This window comes from Mobula hypostoma, chromosome 13, assembly GCF_963921235.1.
Source record: "Mobula hypostoma chromosome 13, sMobHyp1.1, whole genome shotgun sequence".
NCBI classification, from domain to species: Eukaryota; Metazoa; Chordata; class Chondrichthyes; order Myliobatiformes; family Myliobatidae; genus Mobula; species Mobula hypostoma.
The window spans coordinates 18,296,998-18,312,808 of record NC_086109.1 but is presented as its reverse complement, the minus strand read 5'-3'; the positions used below and the strand labels follow the sequence as shown (position 1 = coordinate 18,312,808).

Here is a 15,811-nt window from a genome sequence, read left to right as displayed (position 1 = left end):
ACAAGTTCAAAGGCCTTCGTAAGGTCAATGAAAGTGACGTAGAATTGTTGTCTTTGCTCTCTGCATTTCCCTTGTAGCTGTCGAAGGGAGAAGATCATGTCGATTGTAGAGCATTCTGACCTGAAACCGCACTGAGACTTGAGATATACCCTTTCAGCTATTTTCTGCAGTCTGTTCGGGACCACCCAGGTGAAGACCTTCCCTACGATGCTCAAGAAGGAGATTCCCCTGAAGTTGTTACCGTCACTTCTGTCCCCTTTGTTCTTATATATGGTGACAATGTTGTAGTCTCTTATGTCTTGCGGCACTGCTCCCTCTATCCAGCACTGGCACAGTAGTTCGTGCAGGTGGTTTAGCAGGACGCCCTTTGTGCATTTGATGACCTCTGGTGGAATGCCATCCAATCCTGGTGCCTTCCCAGTGGGCGGGCTGTCGATGCCTTTACTCAGCTCTTTGGCAGTCGGCAATGCATCCAGTTCCTCCGTGACAGGCAGGCATTCCACAGCGTCAAGCACACTGTCCGAGATGCTGTTTTCTCTGGAGAAGAGTTCAGCGTAGTGCTCCACCCATCTCTCCATCTACTTGCCTTTGTCATAGATGGTATCGCCTGTTACGGTTTTTAATGGGGCTGGGTTGGCCTGTGTCAAATGATGACTAAATGCTTTCGCATAGTTGTAGCCAGTAGTCATTTGCACAGTGTCTGGCTGTTTCTTCTTGCTGTCCTTAGCGCTTGCAGTGTTGCCTGGGTGGGGTGGTGTTTGTGCTCTAGTAGTGCAACGCGCTTTACCTTGATGACAGCGGTGAGCTTACTTGAGCTCCCTACAAACCAGTCCTTTGTCTTGCCCCGTTTCTTCCCGAAGGCCTTGAGAGAGTGTCCCTGAAAGAGTCCCATCTCTGTTGAGCATCTCCTTCTGGTGGGTCTGCAAGGAGAGCATCGTCCAGTGACTTGATGAACTCTGCAGCTTTGTCTGGGTGTTGTGTCTTACTGGCATCGATGTGCTGCTTGCCTGGAGGCTTGGCGTAGTGTATCTTCTTTGGCTGAAGTCTGATCTTGCAGCAAACCAGAGAGTGATCCATATCGCAGTTGGCACTCTGAAAGGAGTGAGTCATGAGCACATTTCTCAGGTGACGGCATCTTGTGATTACCAGGTCTAGCTGGTGCCAGTGTTTGGAGCGGGGATGCCACCAAGACACTTTGTGCTGAGCTATGGTCTGGAAGTAGGTGTTGGTGACACACAATTCGTGGAGCATGCAAAGCTCGAGCAGTCATTGCCCATTGTCATTCATGCTGCCAATCCCATACCGCCCCAGGCAACTTGGCCAGGAGTCATGGTCGGCCCCCACTCTGGCATTGAAGTTGCCAAGTAGCAGCAACTGTTCCTGACTTGGGATCTCCTGTATCATCATTGAGAGCTGGTCGTGGAACTCGTCCTTTGCATCTTGCGTAGAGTAGAGGCTTGGGGCGTAGACACTGACGAGGTTGACAGGACCGTGGATGTGTGGAGTCGAAGTGAGAAAATCTGCTCCATCCCTTTCTCGCTAGGCTCTACCATTTTCAGCAGCAAGTTCTTCATGGCAAAGCCGACACCATGCTCTCTGGTCTCATCTGAGCCCTTCCCCTGCCAGAAGGTGGTATAGTCTCTCTCACGTAGGGTTCCCGATTCTGTGAGACGTGTCTCTTGGAGCATTGCGATGTCCACTTGGAGTCTCGACAGTTCATTGTTAATCACTGCTGTCTTGCGTATGTCACTGATCTCCCGAAGCTCATCTGATATACCAGTGGTGATGGTCCATATATTCCTGCATCCTAGTCTGAGTGCTGGCTTCTTTCTTTGTCGTCTTCTTGTGCCTAGTGCAGCGTTTACAGTCTGCAGTTCGGGCTACTTGTATCCCTAAGCCCCACGCACCCAGAAGAGGGGGTGAACTGTGGCGGGACAGCCCCTAATTGGCTGGGGGATGCCCAGCTTGAGGAGGGTGATAGCTGTCCAGTGAGACGCGATGGTCTGTCCCTCTGTCGAAAGCAACCCCTGGCGCCTTGCTCTACACCAATCAAGTGCAGGCTTATAACTACTGCTTTCTGTGTTGTGCCGTCATGGTGAGGCGACGCTGAAGTGTCCTCTCCATGGCGCAGGCCTGGGCAAGGTTGTATAGAAGACCGGGAGTTGCCCATGCAGCAAGTCTCTCCTCTCCACGACACTGATGTTGTCCAAGGGAAGGGCAAGGGCCTGTACAGCTTGGCACCAGTGTCATCGCAGGAGTTGCCTGAATGAGGATGAAGGCAACATCGGACTGCCTTAGGGACTCCAGTTCCGGATTTGTCCTCAGGGTTTACTCCCGAAGCCTTTCCCATCAGTGGGTATGGCCACAAGGCAGAGGAGGTTTGAAATCAGAGTTTCCCTCTCTTAGATGGACTGCCTTCCCAGGCTGACGAGCTCCATCTACCCGAAATTTTCACTAGAGTTATTACTAAAAGAAAGTCCTAAAAGAGACATTGTTTTGCAAGGTGAACACTCTTGCAACTTCCTAATGTTATCCATTGGGCAGATACCCAATCAAAGATCCGGTTACAGACAATTTCTTCATAATACCTGTGCAAATCAGTACTCATCTTTCTATAAGCAACAGATACATCTGAGCTATGATTATTCTAAATAAGGCCTTGATTTGCATAGGTTTATGTGTACTTTGGAGACTATCTGAATAGGTTAAAGAGTAAACCAAGATTAGATCAACAAACCCAAATAATTTATGCTGATGTGGCAATACAAAGTAGTTAGCAACATTGTTTTAATAAACTAAACTATATTTAAATGCCCAATATAGTGGACTCAATTAGAACACAATGATTTTTCACAATTCAAGTAGAAATACTTCAGTAATATAAACCAGTCTGTAGTGCGGCTCAATTTTGTCAAATATTTTCACTAGGTTTTCACCCCTGGAAGAATGTATTTGTTTCCCAGTTGTTCTCTCTGTACTGTTGAATATTTCCAGCATCCCTCTTTATTCCAGCAGCTGACTTCACAGTTCCAACCTTGCTCTTCCTTCTCCCTATTGGTGTCATTCATCTCCCTCGATTTATTCTCCCCCAGCCAGTTGACAAGCACTCTCAGTTAGACAACAATACCATTTGTTCTGCTGGGACAATTTTCATCCCATCACACGCCGCCTCTCTGTTCTCTCTGTCTTTTCCCCCTCATCACTTCAAACATCCTCATTTTCTCACCAAGCCAATTCTGATGCATTGGCTTAAAGTATTGACTATTTCCTTTTCCACAGATGCTGCCGGATTTGCTGAATTTTTCCAGTATGCAAGTTTCAAGCAAATATACAGCACTGTGCAGAAGTCTCATATATATATTAGCACTCTATACTTTTGCACAGCATTGTTGTAATTTTATATATATTGTACTGTACTGCTGTTGCAAAAAAAACTTCATGACATATGAGTACTGTAATGATAACCCTGATTCTGATATGGGTCTCTATTGTGCACTGAGAGTGGGAAGGGGGAATCGTGGTTGGGAAAAGGGGAAGGGAGAGGGGAGCACCAGAGAGACATCCTGTAATGGTCAATAAACCAATTGTTTGGAACCAAATGACTTTGCCTGGTGTCTCAGGGCTAGGTGTGTCTGCACCCACATCAACTCCTCCAGGCACCCGCCCTCCTTCCCTATCACCCCTTCCATTGTGTGCCACCCTCCCGATTTCCAGCATCCTTTACTCCTGCCAGATTTACAAACTCACTCCCTGCTCCACATTACAAATGTAGTACTGTGCAAAAGTCTAAGGCTCCGAAATATATATACACATTATATATATATATATATATATATATAGTGACCAAAAAGAGGTGATGTTGAAAGATACAAAGGAGGCAAACATGTTTAAAGAAATAAAATGGTAGGGGAGATTCATGAACTTGGTGAATGACGAAGGAGGGCTAAATAGCTCCCTAATGCTACTATTTCTGAAGAGAGCTGCCAGTGCACATCTTCCCAAGGTGTCTGAGATCTGAGGTCAAATGATCAAAAGGGGTAAGGTTTGAAAGAGTACCTTTTTATAAAAAAAAAGTGGGTGGTGAGATTTACTGAGTGAATCCCATAGCTCAGACCAGGGCAGCTAATGGCTGTCAGTGAAGGTGAGATTATATAAGGGATGATTAGACCTGATGAGTTATGGGGTTGGAAATTTTGGAGATACTGTAGGTCGAGGCCAGGTTCTGGTGGAAATGAAAACAAAGGCAGGAATTTTGAAATCAAGGTGTTTTTGTAACCAGACGTTGGGCCAGAAGGGCCTGTTACCATGCTGAATTCTTAAAGAAATAAAAATAATGCCAAAGTTGGTCAGCAAGCAGGACAGGTGAACATCCGATGATGAAAGAAACTAACTGCTTTCAGTTGAGGTTACAGTGTACCTTGGCAAATGAAGCAGTAACAACACAATCCATTTTTGAACAATAGTATCCAGGATAGTTCTTCAAGCATTTTCATTCATTGTTGAGCTACACTCAGTATTAAAATACTGAAAAAAACAAATACAAAGAATGCTTTGATCCCTTTCGCTGATATTTTTGGGTAATTACAACATCATGCCTGAATCAAGGGAGAAACTTAACAATGGCGGTTGGGGTAGTAACCAAAGGACACAAATTTAAGATAGTATCAAAGTACCAGAGGGAAAATGTGGAGATTTTTTTGTGTTTCTTTTTTTATTTCTATTTTATATATTTATTTTTACACGGGGAGCTTCTTGATCAGAAGAATCCTGTCTCAAGAAAACTAGAATCAGATTCTTCAGTAACTTTCAAGAAAAATGTGCTAAGGACAATGATACAAATTTGGTACATCTTTGAGAGCAGAATCGCCTGTTTCTGTGTTGCCTGCATGTCTAATTCTACATTACCTAGCTAGGTGACATTTATAATTTTTGGCTTTATTCTACTAGTGTAGTTCAGCAACTACCTCCCAACAGTGAGTGCACTTCAAATATGAAATCCTCAGGAGCATCTTGAGGATGCAAGTGTTATAAAAATGCAATTTTTCCCTTTTGATTTTTGTTACAGATGCTGCGATCCAGCCCAGGATGTGCTGGGACACATCATCAGTGATGTAACCTGTGATCATTGGAGGGTTCGGGTCCTTCAACATCAGACACCCTCGCCTGGGCGACCCAGCCAGGGATGCACAGGCTCCGACTTGTCTCACAACAGCAGTGGTCCATGGGTCACACCTCTTACCCACAGCCACCTAGAGGCCTGCTCAACCAGACTGATGGCTCTTCTCATTGCAGCCCCCATTATACCAAGGAGAGAGCAGGTTCTGCAGAGCGTTTACACCCCACCCCTTTAGGGCTCTCCACCCGTCTCTAGCACTGCTCTGCCACCTCCTGGTATTTGGGTTTCTTACACTTGACCATCTTCTCAATCTGGTCTTCCCAAGGCACTGTCAGTTCTACCATGACCACATGCTTCGAGATTTCTGACAGGATGACCATGTCAGGCCTCAGTGATGATGATGCGCCAAAGTCAGGGAACTTTAAGAGAATTAACTTGATTGCCAATAAAGTTCCACCAAGATTCCTTACTGTGCTAGTCTGAGACAATTTTCACCATTATTTATTACTCTGGGGGGTGTGTAGTAACTTAGCCAGGACTAGGCCATTTGGCTCCTTAAGCATGTGAACCAATTTGCCAATAAAATGCTATCGTGGCCTGGAGGCGTGTATTTCAGTGTTGCCCCTGTACTGCTGAATACAAATTCAAGTAGTTTAATATATCTGTTAGTGAACAAAAATTAGCAATGGTGGATTGGCATTAAACAAAAGAATGCCCAGTTTGCCAATGCTGAAAGGAGTTTTACTGTCCTTACCCAGCCTGCTCTACAGCTGAATGTAGAGCCTGGCAGAGTCATTTACTCTAATATTACACACTCTTACATTTAATGAAGGATGGGAAATGAACATTGGCCTCACCACTAATATCTCCATTGCGTGCATAAACAAAAATTAAAGCCACTGCTAAACTGTTAACTCCATCTTCTTGCATCATTTGGCTTTTGAGTGCCTATCAATCTCTTCTTTAAAGATACCTAATGACTTGACCGCCACAGCTGTTTGTGGCAATGGATTCCACAGATTCACCGCCCTTTGGCTAAATAAATTTCTCCTCATCTCTGTTCTAAAGGGACATCCTTCTATCCTGATGCAGTGCCTTCTGGTCCTAGACTCCCCCACTATAGAAGACATCCTCTCCACATCCATTCTATCTAGATCTTTCAATATTCAACAGGGTTCAGTGAGATACTCCATCATTCTTCTAAACGCCAGTCAGTGCAGACCCAGAACCAAATTCTCCGCACCCATTAACCTTTTCATCTCATATAAACATGAAAAAATAGCAAATTTCATGACAAATGTGAGCGATGATAAACTTGATTTTGATATGAGTCTTTACTGTGGACTGAGAACGGGAAAAGGGCAGGGAGAGGGGAATAATGTTTGGGAAAAGGGGAAAGGAGAAAAGAGGGCATGGGAAGCACCAGAGAGACATTCTCTAATTAATAACAAACCAATTGTTTGGAATCAAATGACCTTGTCTGGTGGCTCAGGGCTGGGTGTATCTGCACCCACTCCATCTCTGGCACTCTTTGCCACCTGTCCCACAGCACTCCATTCCTAACATCCTTTGCTCTTGCCAGATGTACAAACTTGCTCTCCGCTCCATGATCTAGCTACATATAGGTGCCCAAGAATTTTACACAGTACTATATATACCTGCACATATTGACTTCAGTTTTGGTTGATTCAATATTCATTTATTGCAAGGGCTTTCACTTTGCTGATCAATTTTAAGATAAATTTTTCTTTAATCAGCCTTATTTGTCACATGTGCATCAAAACATAACATGAAATGTGTCAGTTTGAGTGGACAACCAACACAGTCTGAAGATTGTGCTGGGGACAGTCCCCAAGTGTGTCCATGCGTCAGGGGCCAACACCCTTAACCAGAGGTCTTTAGAATTAGAAGGGAAACTGGAGCACCCGGAGGAGTGTCACAATGGCTTCAAGAGGAAGATGCATCAGTTCATTGCAGGTACAGAGATGGCAGAGTTAAGGAAGGACTTGGAGTCTGTGGGATGACCTGGAATTAAGACACTTCTCGGCCCAAAAACATCAATTGTTTATTCCCCTCCATAATTACTGCCTGCCCTGCTGAGTTCCTCTAGCATTTTGTGTGAGTTACTCTAGATTTCCAGCATCTGCAGAAACTCTTGTGTATATTATTGTGTGGGATGACCTGGTCAGGTTTGGATGGCCTGAGGATGGGGAGGAATTTTCCAGATCATCATTCCTACCTATTGATCAGATTTTTTTTTTTTTTAACCTCATTCATGACACCACATGGTTGTGGAGGCAGGTATGGGTGGAGGAGAAAGAGGAGAAGTTTGGGGAGGTGAGACCTTAAGACTCCAACCAGCAAATAAGCTCGATGGGCCATTGCACCAAGTTCAAATGTTCTTAAACCCGTAAATCATACCTTACTTAATATATAATTGTTATAACTGCCTTACTACACATCTCACTTACATTGATCAGTGCCATGATCCAAAATGCATAGGACACATTTGAGACGAAATGCCTACTGGTTGCCAGAACAACGTTGCTCTGATTCATCAGATGGTGAGATATCAAGGAATTTCGAATGTGCGCCAGGTCAGCCGAGGTCCCATTTGCAGTGAGGTTGTTCTGCATACAGTTTGTTTCAGAGAGGAAAGGGTCTGCGATCATGGGGCTGAGGAAAGCACCAAAGCCAACACAGAAATGGAGGACCTGTCAATAGAAAGGAAGAGCATTTCACATCAAAGCCAGGAGTTCCCGCCAATTGATTAATTAAAAAAAACTAAAATCAGAACTTAGAAATATATAGCACAGGAATAGACCTGTTGTCTCATCATATCTGCATCGACCACTATGCCAATTATTCCTACCTATTTGTACATGGTCTCTATTCCTTAGTACCTGCCTATTCATGTGTTTGTTAAAATGCTCATGAAAGGTCTTGTTGTATCTACTTCCCTTGGCTGTATACACTAGGCATCTACCATTCTCCGAATAGAACATAGAACACCCCACAGCTTATGTTGTGCAGACTTTTTAAACTACTCTAAAATCAACCTAAACCCTCCCTTCTACATAACCCTCCATTGTTCGACCATCCATGCGTCTAAGAACTTCTTAAATGCCCCTAATGTATCTGCCTCTACCACCACTCCCAGCAGAGCACTCCACACACTGTTCACTGTGTTAGCACAATGCTTTCTGGTACCAGCGACCCGGGTTTATTCCCCGTCACTGCCTGTAAGGAGTTTGCACATTTCCCCCTCCCCCGCCCCCGCCACTGTGTGGGTTTCCTCCTGGTGTTCCAGTTTCCTCCCACAGTCCAAAAACATACCAGTTGGTAGGTTAATTAGCCACTGTAAATTGTCCTGTGGTTAGGATAGGGTTAAATTGGGGGGTTTGCTGGGTGGTGCAGCTTGAAGGTCCAGAAGGGCCTGTTCTGCACTGTATCTCAATAAATAAATTTTTTAAAAAATTACCTCTGACATCCACACTAAACACTTTCCGCCAATCACCTAAAATTTATGCCCCTTGTAAATAAAAAAAAACCCTTCTCCTTTAAGCTTCCTTCTTGCCTTAAGCCAATGCCCTTGTGTGTTCCCATCTTTGGACACCCCATCTATACTTCGACGCTCCAGAGAAAACAATCGAAGTTTGCCTCACATCTCTACATAGCCCATACACACTGAACTTGAACATTTCAGAGCATCATGTAATACACCCAAATATGCCATAACACGGCTGGTAAACTTGGACTGCATTGCACATGTTTGTCTTCTTGTGCTGGGAATGGACACTTTCTTTAAATGGGGTGCAACTGAAATTCGTGATAGATTGTTGGGACAAGAGGGTTATTCCATTAGGAGATCTTGAGTGCAAGGCACCCACATTCTCTGGAATCCAAGTGAACACTAATCTTTTCAAAACATGGGAAAATTTTATAGGGAAGATGCTGAGAAGTTAGCTCCCCGAAGTAGGAACTGTCAATGTCTTCGAAGGGTGTGGTTTGTGTCAATAATTTATGATTGATGGAAGGAGAAACATCTTTCCTCAGAGTGTTGCGAGCCTTTGGAATTCTCTGTTACAGGGGGATAAAAATGCAGTGTTCATTTATTTACTTTTTTATTGAGATACAGCACAGAATAGGACTTCGAGCTGTTCCAGATTTAATCTGAGCCTGATCACGGAACAATTTACAATGAACAATTAACCTACCAACCAGTAAATCTTTGGACTGTGGAAAGAAACGAAAGCACTAAGAGAAAACTCACATGGTCACATAGTACTAAGGAGAAAAGTGAAAGTGGCAGGCCGACAAATCCAGGGCAAGCATTAAAAAGGGCCACTTTTCAACATAATTGTACAAGGGCTAAGAGAGTTGTAAAAGAGCGCCTGAAGGCTTTGTGTGTCAATGCAAGGAGCATTCGTAACAAGGTGGATGAATTGAAAGTGCAGATTGTTATTAATGATTATGATATAGTTGGGATCACAGAGACATGGCTCCAGGGTGACCAAGGATGGGAGCTCAACGTTCAGGGATATTCAATATTCAGGAGGGATAGACATGAGGGAAGGGGAGGTGGGGTGGCGTTGCTGGTTAAAGAAGAGATTAAAGCAATAGAAAGGAAGGACATAGGCCGGGAAGATGTGGAATCGATATGGGTAGAGCTGCGTAACACTAAGGGGCAGAAGACGCTGGTGGGAGTTGTGTACAGGCCACCTAACAGTAGTAGTGAGGTCAGAGATGGTATTAAACAGGAAATTAGAAATGTGTGCAATAAAGGAACAGCAGTTATAATGGGTGACTTCAATCTACATGTAGATTGGGTGAACCAAATTGGTAAAGGCGCTGAGGAAGAGGATTTCTTGGAATGTATGCGGGATGGTTTTTTGAACCAACATGTCGAGGAACCAACTAGAGAGCAGGCTATTCTGGACTGGGTTTTGAGCAATGAGGAAGGGTTAATTAGCAATCTTGTCGTGAGAGGCCCCTTGGGTAAGAGTGACCATAATATGGTGGAATTCTTCATTAAGATGGAGAGTGACATAGTTAATTCAGAAACAAAGGTTCTGAACTTAAAGAGGGGTAACTTTGAAGGTATGAGACGTGAATTAGCTAAGATAGACTGGCAAATGACACTTAAAGGATTGACGGTGGATATGCAATGGCAAGCATTTAAAGGTTGCATGGATGAACTACAACAATTGTTCATCCCAGTTTGGCAAAAGAATAAATCAAGGAAGGTAGTGCACCCGTGGCTGACAAGAGAAATTAGGGATAGTATCAATTCCAAAGAAGAAGCATACAAATTAGCCAGAGAAAGTGGCTCACCTGAGGACTGGGAGAAATTCAGAGTTCAGCAGAGGAGGACAAAGGGCTTAATTAGGAAGGGGAAAAAGGATTATGAGAGAAAACTGGCAGGGAACATAAAAACTGACTGTAAAAGCTTTTATAGATATGTAAAAAGGAAAAGACTGGTAAAGACAAATGTAGGTCCCCTGCAGACAGAAACAGGTGAATTGATTATGGGGAGCAAGGACATGGCAGACCAATTGAATAATTACTTTGGTTCTGTCTTCACTAAGGAGGACATAAATAATCTTCCAGAAATAGTAGGGGACAGAGGGTCCAGTGAGATGGAGGAACTGAGCGAAATACATGTTAGTAGTGTTACGAGAATACACATAAAATTAAGATGTTTGCTGGCCTGGGCTAGCATCAGTGGCATCAGCAGTTGGTCTGCCACCTGCCCTCAGGGGAAGGAGAGATAAGGAACAATGGAGCAGCGTCTGGAGATGTGTAATGAAGGGATGTGGGAGGAAGAGCTGTCTGGAGCGGCTCCCCCCTTTGAACCCTGAACTGTTTGAAGTGATGGACAGGCGATACCCCAGCAGGGGGATAAAAAGGGACAGGTTCGCTAAGACAGACACACACGCCACCCGAGGTAACGAGACCCTGGAAGCGGTGCGCTTCTAACGAGTGGGTGAGAAGTCCCAGACAACGACAAGGGTGGAAAGGTACGATCAGCGGGAACCCGGTGTGTGTCCGCCCTTGCCTGGGTGCCGGGTTCACTGCAGAGGATCGACCGCATCTGGAGGAGGGGTCACAGTCGGTGACCTCAGGTGACATCACCAAGGACCCGCCCAAATGCTGTTTGTGTGCCATCTCGCTGGTCTGTGAGTGAAGCTGTGCTGAATGATGAGTTGTTCCTATTCTATGTCTCTCTTCCCCACCTTGTCCATCGCCATGGCAACGGTTACTGCGAACTGAACTTTGAGTCATTTTGAAATTGGTCATTCACCCCTAGACAACGATAGAGCTTGATTGATGCTGTTATCTTAATTCTGTGCACATGTGTGTTTATCATCACTGAACTGTTGCATTTATTATCCTTTCGATTACTGTGTTGCTTGTTTCTGTAATAAAACTTTCTTAGTTCTAGTACTCCAGACTCCAACTGAGTGATCCATTTCTGCTGGTTTGGCAACCCAGTTACGGGGTACGTAACATAAGTGGGGGCTCGTCCGGGATTTTGAACGCTAAATTTGGGACGGAGTAAATTGATTGGGTTAAAATTCCCGAAAGAAAGAAAAGACAAACAGCAGAAATGGAGGTTGAGGAATTTATAAAGGCGCCGACCTTGGAGGCATTAGAGGATGCCAGGAAATCGGAATTGATAGCTGTGGCCAAACGGGTGAATCTTGCTAAGGTGAAGTCGACAATGAGGAGAGAGGAGATACACAGAGCTATTGTAGAGCACTATGTATCTAAAGGTGTGTTTCCCCAAGGTGAGCTGGGGGAGGTGTCTATTGAAAAACCTGCTGGAGACGCGGTACAGGTACAGCTTGAAAAACTGAGACTCGAGCACGAGTTCCGGGTACGGCAGTTAGAACACGAAGAGAAGCAGTTAGAAAGGCAGGAGAAAGAGAGAGAGTTAGAAAGGCGGGAGAAAGAGAGAGAGTTAGAAAGGCGGGAGAGAGAGAAAGAGGTAGAAAGGCAAGAGAGAGAAATACAGTTGGAGAGAGAAGAGAGAGAGAGGGACAGGCAGTTGGAGAGAGAGGAGAAACAGAGGGAAAGGGAATTTGAGCTGGAGAAGTTAAAGATAAGGGCCGAGCAGGGGCTCGTGCCGAACCAAGGTGGAGGGTTCCGGGCGACCCAGGAGGTTAGGCTGGTTCCCCCTTTTGACGATACCGATGTGGATCGGTACTTTCTCCACTTCGAAAAAGTAGCTATAAGTCAGGACTGGCCGAGGGATAAGTGGGTTGTCTTACTTCAGAGTGTACTGAAAGGGAAAGCCCAACAAGCTTACTCCGCTTTATCCGCGGAAGATGCCCAGAAGTATGAGGTGGTGAAGGAGGCCATCCTCAGGATTTATGAGTTGGTCCCGGAGGCATACCGGCAGAGGTTCCGGAATGCGAGGAAGCGGTGGGACCGCACGTATTTGGAGTTTGCTCGTGAGATGCAAACATATTGTGAGCGTTGGTGCGCCTCGAAAGGGGTAGAGGGGGATTATGACAGACTGCTGCAACTGATTCTGATTGAGCAGTTTAAAGGTTGTGTCCCTGAGGGTATGAGACCCTACCTCGATGAGAAAGAGGCAGCCACGTTAGCCGCAACTGCTAAGTTAGCGGATGAGTATGCGTTGACGCATAAAATGAAGGTTGCCCCGAGTAAAGGCTACCAGAAGGGTAGTCAGGACGGCGGGGAGAGTCCGCCGGAAAAGTCAGAAAGTAAGCCGGGGACTAGTGAAAAGGATAAGGTAGACCGGGAGCAGTCTGGTAGGAAGTCTCCTGGGGTCGTCTGTTATAATTGTGGGAAAGTCGGACACTTTGCGTCCAGGTGCTTTGCCCCAAGGAAGGAGACGGGGAAAGGAAAAGCGGAAATTTTGAATGGCTGTATCGAGCTGTTAAGCGAACCGCTAGGGAAGGACAGGTCTGAAAAAGTCCAGGAAGGGCGCGAGAGGTTTATCTCGGCCGGACTGGTGTCAGTGAAGGAGAGGTTAAAACCAGTTCCAGTGCGGATCTGGAGAGACACGGGAGCGTGTCAGTCACTGATACTGAAGAGTGTATTAGAGTTTAGCTCAGAGACCCAGACTGGGGAGGTAGAGGTCAAAGGTGTTGGGGAAGGGACAGAGTCAGTCCCTTTGCACCAGATACATTTACAGAGCAACCTGGTCTCTGGACTAGTCACGATCGGGGTGAGGTCCGAATTACCGATGAAAGACGTGGAAGTCTTGCTCGGTAATGACATCGCCGGAGGAATCGTGTTCCCAGTCGTGAGATTGACGGGTCAGCCTGCCAGCATGGAGGCCCCGCCCGCGATGGTGAATTTGGCTGAAACATTTCTGCCAACCTTGTATGAGACAGGGTGTAGTGAGATAAGAGGTAGTGAGGGAGCTGGGACGGACGTAGCAGTAGCCAGGAAAGAATTTGTGCAGACGCAGGAGCGAGACGAGGGGCTGATGGTTTTGGCAGAGACCGCTCTCTCTGACACAGCCTTGACAAGCTATTGTGCGGATGAGGAGGTGCTAAGGAAGAAAGGGAAATCAAGTACAGCATCCGCAGATGAGGAGTGGGGGGTGGTGCAAAAGAGTTATGGGGATGAGGTTTTTAACATGGCCCACGAGGTACCCCCCGGTGGACATTTTGCGGTGCTGGAGGAAACAGTTGGTGGAATCATGAAAGAGAGTTACCGGCTGCCCAGGGGGAAAAATGTTATTGATCATGACCGACGCGAACTGAGACGGTCACCGGCTTTTGATATGCTAACAAACCTAGTCGGTGTTAGCGTGGAAATCAATGAAGCTAGGGGCCCCCTGCTAAGAGGAAAAAACCATTTTGAAAAGATTAGGATGGGATCGGTCAGATGGGAGAAGGCTATTGTTTTGGCCAGGTCTACTGATAAGGTCTCTCCCTTAATCCCCGAAGGAGTAATTAAACGACTCGCACCCATGTGTTTGATTGTCCCGAGGAAATGCAAAGAACTGGGACGTTGGGTTATGTCTGTTACAATAGGGCGGCCAAGTAAACAACACCCATATTTTTTGAGTAATTCAGTGACTAAAGGGCTGATGAACACAGAGGTGTGTATTGGCAATTTAACACGGCTGTCTGAAGCCAGCTTGATAGTGAACCTTGGAAAAAATGAATTCGGCCACACGAATGTCACTTACCTGGGAATTGTGGTGACACAGGGGCAGCTGGCAGTGATGCAAGCTACAGTGCAGGCTATCGCTGACCTCCCAACCCCGACAGACAAGAGGGCCCTCAGAAGGCTTTTGGAGATGGTGGGGTACTGCAGGAAGTTTTGCAATAACTCTGCGGTCAATACCCGTCCCCCTCCTACTAAGCCCTTGCGAGGGAAAATTGAGTCGGAATGGGACGACCCTTGTTGTTGTGGTCCGGGACAAAACCAAATGAGAGGTTACATTGGTCGCAATTCATCAGTGTTTTTGGCCACTATGAAGTTTGCTGAGTTGGAGCCTGGTCTAAGGGATTATTAATAACACGTGTAAAAGGAACAGAAAATGTGATGACTGTCTGTCAAGGTGTTGACAATTTCAAATTCTCTGTATTAGCTAAATAACTGTTAAAGATGTATATTGTGTATGTATCAGATAATGTAGTCATGTTTGTAATTTTTACCTCCCGGTAAAAATCCTTAAAGGGGGGAAGTGTTACGAGAATACACATAAAATTAAGATGTTTGCTGGCCTGGGCTAGCATCAGTGGCATCAGCAGTTGGTCTGCCACCTGCCCTCCGGGGAAGGAGAGATAAGGAACAATGGAGCAGCGTCTGGAGATGTGTAATGAAGGGATGTGGGAGGAAGAGCTGTCTGGAGCGGCTCCCCCCTTTGAACCCTGAACTGTTTGAAGTGATGGACAGGCGATACCCCAGCAGGGGGATAAAAAGGGACAGGTTCGCTAAGACAGACACACACGCCACCCGAGGTAACGAGACCCTGGAAGCGGTGCGCTTCTCACGAGTGGGTGAGAAGTCCCAGACAACGACAAGGGTGGAAAGGTACGATCAGCGGGAGCCCGGTGTGTGTCCGCCCTTGCCTGGGTGCCGGGTTCACTGCAGAGGATCGACCGCATCTGGAGGAGGGGTCACAGTCGGTGACCTCAGGTGACATCACCAAGGACCCGCCCAAATGCTGTTTGTGTGCCATCTCGCTGGTCTGTGAGTGAAGCTGTGCTGAATGATGAGTTGTTCCTATTCTATGTCTCTCTTCCCCACCTTGTCCATCGCCATGGCAACGGTTACTGCGAACTGAACTTTGAGTCATTTTGAAATTGGTCATTCACCCCTAGACAACGATAGAGCTTGATTGATGCTGTTATCTTAATTCTGTGCACATGTGTGTTTATCATCACTGAACTGTTGCATTTATTATCCTTTCGATTACTGTGTTGCTTGTTTCTGTAATAAAACTTTCTTAGTTCTAGTACTCCAGACTCCAACTGAGTGATCCATTTCTGCTGGTTTGGCAACCCAGTTACGGGGTACGTAACAGTAGGGAAGTGGTAAATTGAAGGCAGATAAATCCCCAGGGCCAGATGGTCTGCATCCCAGAGTGCTTAAGGATGTAGCCCAAGAAATAGTGGATGCATTAGTGATAATTTTTCAAAACTCATTAGATTCTGGACTAGAGCCTGAGGATTGGAGGGTGGCTAATGTAACCCCACATTT

The 15,811-nt window shown here is 45.8% G+C and overlaps 1 protein-coding gene across 1 annotated transcript in view; it reads right to left on the bottom strand.

Moving 5' to 3' along the window:
- LOC134355465 (major facilitator superfamily domain-containing protein 4A-like) overlaps positions 1-15,811 on the bottom strand; it is an 84,995-nt gene that overhangs the window by 43,933 nt on the left and 25,251 nt on the right. Inside the window, exon 3 of the mRNA XM_063065393.1 lies at positions 7,588-7,830. Within this exon, the coding sequence (XP_062921463.1) occupies positions 7,588-7,830 (243 nt within the window). The remainder of the gene's footprint in view (positions 1-7,587; positions 7,831-15,811) is intronic.